This window comes from Abramis brama, assembly GCF_963993115.1.
Source record: "Abramis brama genome assembly, chromosome: 9".
Classification (NCBI taxonomy): Eukaryota; Metazoa; Chordata; class Actinopteri; order Cypriniformes; family Leuciscidae; genus Abramis; species Abramis brama.
The window spans coordinates 42992081-42999580 of NC_139971.1; the positions used below are offsets into that span (position 1 = coordinate 42992081).

The following is a 7500-nucleotide window of genomic DNA, read 5'->3' on the forward strand; positions in this document are numbered from 1 at the left end:
GCTCAGTGACTTCCTAAAACTGACTGAATAACCTCATATGAAAGAAGCATCACAACTTAGATAACTTTAATTTCTATTGTTTCTCCTAAACAGATATTAATTTAAAGGGGTGGTTGATTATGATTTGACTTTTCTAACTTTAGTTAGTGTGTAATGTTGCTGTTTGAGCAGAAACAACATCTGCAAAGTTACAACGCTCAAAGTTCAAAGCAAAGGGAGAGATTTACTTTTAAAGAAATCGCTTTTTAAGGACTACAACAAACGGCTGGTAGAGACTACACCACATTCCTCCCAGGTTAGTGACATCACCAACTCTAAAATTTACATAAACCCCGCCCCCTGAACACGAGTTATAGATTATCAAGACAGAATATGCTAATAAATGAGTAGAAGATAACTACACATCAGCTACATAAATTCATCAACTAACCATTCAGAAATGTTGTCTACATGTTGTCACTTCTTCTTGAGTCTCTCCATCTTTCTGACTTCGGTTTAAACATAAAAGGCTAAAAGTTTTAGACATTTTCAGTGCATGTGTGTGTGAGATAAAAGGACATGAGCTGTTGAAGCTCCGCCCCCTGTGCTGGGAGCAGCGGCTCATTTGCATTTAAAGGGACAGACACAAAACGGTGCGTTTTTGCTCAACCTCAAAAATGCACAATTTTAACAAGCTATATAAAAATATCTGTGGGGTATTTTGAGCTAAAACTTCACATACACACTCTGGGGACATCAGAGACTTATTTTACATCTTGTGAAAGGGGCATTATACCACCCCTTTAAATGGAAATAAAATGAAATCTCCTGCATTCTCGTCAGTTTCAGAAGAGATCTCAACAATGCTCAAACACTAAAATCTGCAATCAAAAGTCTGAAAACTCAATATGAACTCATACATTTATCATCCAATAATCCGAGATGCTCCACGTTCATTTTATCCCAGCAAACAAAAATATGTTCTAAGAACGTTTTGCTAATTAAGTTATGAAAACGTTTTTGAAACGTCCAGTTTTTTTAAATGCTTTAAAAATGTGTTTTCTTGCTTATAAAGATCGTTGCTTATCATTTTGCAAGCATTATGGGAATGTTGCGTTCAACGTTTAAAAAACTGACTAACATCAAACTGAAAATGTTTCAGAAAAACATTGTATAAAATAACATTAATATATAAAATGTATATTCAATTAAGAACGTTTGTTCGTAACTTTGGGTCTGTTTTGTTTCTCATAAGCACTTTGCTTCTGATTAGGGAAACATATTTCTATTCAGAAACAAATTAAAAACTCTTTCCCTGCCAGTGTTTTTAAAAAATAAAAAAATAAATAAAAAAAAGATGCCAGTCAGCACCAGCATTTTTAATAATTTTCACAAAGTTTCAAGGCCCCCAGAATACTTTGTTGTATGAATATCTGAACATGCAATATATATATAATATTATATCAAAAGAAATAACAGCTTTTAAAGCTGTTTTAAAGAGCCTCTGCTTTTAAACAAAAACCTGTTTTATCCTAGCTTCATGCATTCTATTTTTTATCAACACTTGAATGTGGATAAGTTTCATAAAAAAAGCAACATTTTGAACAAAAAGCTGAGAAAATCATGATTTTGTCAAAAACTACGTCTGTATCAGATTCAGGACGATGATCAAAACACAGTCATACCTGTCAACATTTGGATACCAAAATACGGGCGATCTGAACGGGGGGAGGGGGGGCTGCTGGATGGCAGAAGCAGGCTAAATACACATTAACTGCGCAGATATTAACATAAATAAATACATAATCTCTGTATTACATACATAATACATTACATACAGAGTCTCCAATGCCATCTGTCTCGTGTTCGTCCATCCTCGGGATGCTGCTGTTCTTCTTCGCACGATCCCCCCCAACTACTTCAGCGGAGCCTACACCAAACACTGATCCCTAAACCTATCCGTCACTGTAACCTTAACCAATGAAATTAGCTGCAGGGCGGATTTCTGCTTAACTGGTTTGCGCCCAGTGAGATTTTTTTACATTTTTTATAGAAAGATGAAAAATACGGGAGAAATATGGGAAATTATTTAAATGGGATGATAACGGGATAGCAAGGTAAAATACGGGAGAATCCCAGGAAAAACGGGAGGGTTGACAGGTATGAACACAGTCGATCGAGTCCATCAACACACTCAAAGCTTCAGTCCTGTAACACGTCCTGGCTCGACATTTCATTCAGTAACATTAGGCAGATTTGATTTATATGCGGTTTAATGTTAATGATCGCATTATTTTACATATGCATCTGATTACATTATGATAACGCTTGTTTCTGCTACTTCTTCACGTGTGTTTTGATCTTCTTTCAGTAGATGTGTAACAGCGCCCCCTACAGTATAACAGTGAAAACACGGGAAGCCGGAAATTTACGTCAATTGTGGGGAAAGAGTTAAACATGCAATATTAACCAAGATTCATCATGATTAGCCTAATTATTTTATTCTTTTGGTAGCTCTAGTAAAAATAGCATATTTGCAGACAAAAAAAGTGTTAAAAACATGCAGAGCTGTTGAGATTCATGCGAGTATCTGTAAAAGAGGCTGTCAAGCTCATCCACAGCCCGTGTTTGTTCATAACTGTGTTTTTGTTTTCATCATTTCTGAAGCACAACACGGTTGCGTACAGCAGGTGTTTGCAGCGTGTCCTTGTGCCGCGCATCTGAAGCTAGTCCTGCTGTAATGATCACACACGTTTCCCACGGCATACATCAACACCGCTAGCCAAGATGTATCCCGCTGTGCTTTAACTGGGGTGTGATTCAGTTCCACTGCTCAAAAGTTAGAAAACATGTCTTAAAATATAGGAGAGAACAACCGATCAGCTGCTCATTATCTAAAATAAATGAGTATAAATACACACATGAATGCCACAACCGGCCAATCACAATCAAGTATTCCAACGCATCATCTAATGCATCTATTCATCCATTGTTTTCAAATCTGTATAATTATCCTGTTGTCTGTTTTGTTTGCTGGATGTGTTTCTGTGCATCTAAAGCCTCTCGCCAACACTGGAGCGGAGCATATATTAGCAGGATCCCAAATCAACACTTGTCAATCAATGTTTAAATGTTTCGGGCCTGTCGGCAGGTTTCAGACACGGCAGCGTAAAAGTCTTCCTTTTAAGCACTGAAAGACTTTAATCCGACTGTATCATATTTGATACACACATTTCTAAGGCCTCTAAATGATCAAAACTTTCCTGATAAACCTGTCGCACACAATCTCCTCCAGTCCTTCTGTCTCTGACTGACGTGTCTTTCTGCCGTCAAATCTGCACTGATTTTTATCAAGTAAACATTAGAATAGTTTTATATTAGTAATATTTCAAGATGAACACTTACTGGACTGAAACAACTATGAAACACTGAAACACTATCAACAAATATGATCATCAGGCTTTCGAGGAAGGTTTATTTGTTCATCTCTCAATCATCATTGTATGTATTGCATTATATGCTTTAAAACTACAGAGCTTTGATCATAAAACTAAGCGTCATTTAATCTATTATCTTACTAAGACTTATTATTGGCAGATATAGAGAGCCGACTGATATTTATATGTATTTTAATATAAGTATCTGCTAGACTGTTATTAAAGATCTCATTGATTTACTACATTTTTGACCAGTATGCACCAAATTGTGTATTTGTATATTGTGTATTTTGCTCAGCTTAATCCTCTGAACATTATTTCAGTATATTCTCTCTATATCACACTATATGAGCCATAAAAGCATGCAAACTTTTTTCTTATATTTAGTCTGAAGGCCCAATAAACTGTTCCATTAATAAAAAAAAATAATAAAAAAACACCTTTTTCTGACTATAATTTCATATGTCAGGCTTTCCACGGGTTAAAAAATCTCTCAGTGGTGAGACATTCTTCCCCAAAAAATGAAAATAAGGGCCAAAATCATGATGGATCTGGATGTTTTTGTGACAGATGGTGTTGCACAGAGACCCTGGCTGGTGAACGAGTGACACGGTGCCACAAATCTGCAGGACGAAACAGCTACAGAACTCATTCTGACAGAAATATATGCATTTTTAATGGCGGATGAAAAAATATTTTTACGGCACTATTTTCTCAGTTCACAGGTGTTGCAAAAAGTTCATTTTGGACCCTGTGAGTAAGTTTAAAAAATGAAACCCACAACTACAATTGTTAGAAAAAACACAAAGCCAAAAAAAACATGAACACAATGAAATCTCCAAAAGCTTGGGAAGTTATTCTACATTGATGGCTGATCGTAATGGTGGATTTCTTCTTACCTGGCGCCTGTTGCAGGACCATATCCGACAGATCCTGCAGGTGTATGAAGAGAACGAGTCCTCCCACACCAAACAGCAGCAGAAACCAGAACGAACACGGCGGCTTAAAGACAGACACACGCAACCTCCTCCGGCCACGGAGAACATCCACCATCTTACAATCCATGAAGAGCATCACAGCTCCCAACGAAAGAAGCACCTGAGGAACGAGAGAGAGAAAGAGTGTGAGGACATTTCCTCATTTACATACAGAAGAAGACTTGAGTACAACAGCATCAACAGACAGTTTAAAATCGGCATGAAACTAAAGATGCAACAGTCTTTTCTTCCATATCGTGCCCTATATCTGAGTGAAACAAATGTGGGCGGGGCTTGATTGAGTCTGTGTGGAATTGATTGGATGGTTGTGGTTTGCTATTGGTGAATCTCATGTGAGTGACAGGTTGCCCCGCCCACGTCAACCCATTTATAATAAATAATTGTGCAAAATAGTTTAGTTAACATTATTTGTGGACAAAAGACAGTTCATAACCTGCAAATGAAATAGGAATTAATAAAATAGTAATAATAATAGTCAGAAAAGTATATATTTTTATTGAAAACCTTTACACAAAATATTTTGCATACTGAACATTTGCTTGTGTTTTTTGTTGAGTATCATATTTGATTCATCAGGCTTTTATGACTTATATAGTCTGATATAGTGAGAATATGGAGGAAAAAAAATACATTTTACTCAAAACATGCAATTTGGTGCAGATGCTGATATTAATATGAAATTCTGATGCTTGTAATGTAAATCAATGAGATCTTTATAACAGTATAACAGATACTTAGAATAAAATGGATATAAATATCAGTTGTCACTCTATAACTGCTAATAATATCTTAGTCTTAGTAAGAAGATTAGTAAATGCTTGGTTTTATGTAGTTTTAAACATACACTCACCTAAAGGATTATTAGGAACACCATGCTAATACTGTGTTTGACCCCCTTTCGCCTTCAGAACTGCCTTAATTCTACGTGGCATTGATTCAGCAAGGTGCTAAAGCATTCTTTAGAAATGTTGGCCCATATTGATAGGATAGCATCTTGCAGTTGATGGAGATTTGTGGGATGCACATCCAGGGCACGAAGCTCCCGTTCCACCACATCCCAAAGATGCTCTATTGGGTTGAGATCTGGTGACTGTGGGGGCCATTTTAGTACAGTGAACTCATTGTCATGTTCAAGAAACCAATTTGAAATGATTCGAGCTTTGTGACATGGTGCATTATCCTGCTGGAAGTAGCCATCAGAGGATGGGTACATGGTGGTCATAAAGGGATGGACATGGTCAGAAACAATGCTCAGGTAGGCCGTGGCATTTAAACGATGCCCAATTGGCACTAAGGGGCCTAAAGTGTGCCAAGAAAACATCCCCCACACCATTACACCACCACCACCAGCCTGCACAGTGGTAACAAGGCATGATGGATCCATGTTCTCATTCTGTTTACGCCAAATTCTGACTCTACCATCTGAATGTCTCAACAGAAATCGAGACTCATCAGACCAGGCAACATTTTTCCAGTCTTCAACTGTCCAATTTTAGTGAGCTCGTGCAAATTGTAGCCTCTTTTTCCTATTTGTAGTGGAGATGAGTGGTACCCGGTGGGGTCTTCTGCTGTTGTAGCCCATCCGCCTCAAGGTTGTGCGTGTTGTGGCTTCACAAATGCTTTGCTGCATACCTCGGTTGTAACGAGTGGTTATTTCAGTCAAAGTTGCTCTTCTATCAGCTTGAATCAGTCGGCCCATTCTCCTCTGACCTCTAGCATCAACAAGGCATTTTCGCCCACAGGACTGCCGCATACTGGATGTTTTTCCCTTTTCACACCATTCTTTGTAAACCCTAGAAATGGTTGTGCGTGAAAATCCCAGTAACTGAGCAGATTGTGAAATACTCAGACCGGCCCGTCTGGCACCAACAACCATGCCACGCTCAAAATTGTTTAAATCACCTTTCTTTCCCATTCTGACATTCAGTTTGGAGTTCAGGAGATTGTCTTGACCAGGACCACACCCCTAAATGCACTGAAGCAACTGCTTGGTTGATTAGATAATTGCATTAATGAGAAATTGAACAGGTGTTCCTAATAATCCTTTAGGTGAGTGTATAATGCAATGCAATACAGAGAGGTGAACAAATAAGCCTTCCTCAAAAGCCTGATGATCATATTTGATACGATTTTTCTAAAAAATGATGTATAGATAATCAAGTAAACCTCAGTTGCTTCAGTCCATCTCGAAGTATTACTAACAAAGTTATTCTTAACTAAGAGTAACTTCACCAGAGGCCTAAATAATGCCAAACAAGTTACAAAAAATGAACAGTGAAAGCCTGAATGTGCGCAGACGTTAACCAGAACATCTCTGATCATCAGGAGTTTTAGGATTCGCTCACAAACCAGCAAAAACATCCTCGCGTCTCAAAGCAGCTGCGGTTTTAAAAAATCAACATGATTATGAAATGCATTTCACTTCCCTGAGAGACACACGTCTGTTCCGAGTTTAATTTCACGTCAGGTTCCTCAGTGTGTAAAACCAAATTAGCCCATAACGCCGCCGCACTCGTATTTACCGAAGAAGCTTCACCGAGCCGATGAGTGATGGAGGAATAAGCACAAATGCATATAGACTCAACGGCCCATTATCTCGGCGCTGGACGCTGGCAGAACCGCGGAAAGACTGTTTATTTGAGCTGATCTCAGAACAGACGACTGGTGCTGGATATCACTGACGGGAATCAGGTGAAAGGCTTTTACATGTGCTTGATTCAATATGTTCTGCTCTACTTCTGTTTATACTTACTGACGGAAAAGACTGGACACAAACTGAGCTCTTGCACAACAGAAAATTAGCATACAACTCACACTATTTCTACAATACACTGCATACAATTTTTTTCTTACTTTTTCTTAGTACAAATATGTAAAAATTCCCCCTGTGGTCAATAATTGTATCCCTTAAAACTCATCTTTGATCACCAAAATTACATATTTAAACTTTTTTCCTTAAAAAAAAATGTTTTATTCATGCCTTAAAATAGCTTGAATGTAACTCGACACCCGGTTTAGTATAAACCTCGTTTAGTATACGCGGTTCTATGAATATGCAAATGAGCCCCGCCTCCACTCACTCACTC

General features: G+C 38.0%; 1 protein-coding gene across 9 annotated transcripts in view; it reads right to left on the minus strand.

Annotated features, from left to right (window-relative positions):
- chst8 (carbohydrate (N-acetylgalactosamine 4-0) sulfotransferase 8) overlaps positions 1–7500 on the minus strand; it is a 198578-nt gene that overhangs the window by 156328 nt on the left and 34750 nt on the right. For all 9 annotated transcript variants that reach the window (XM_084124936.1, XM_084124932.1, XM_084124934.1 and 6 more), the window contains one exon: positions 4316–4514. In XM_084124936.1, the coding sequence (XP_083981062.1) occupies positions 4316–4490 (175 nt within the window). In that variant the 5' untranslated portion in view covers positions 4491–4514. The remainder of the gene's footprint in view (positions 1–4315; positions 4515–7500) is intronic.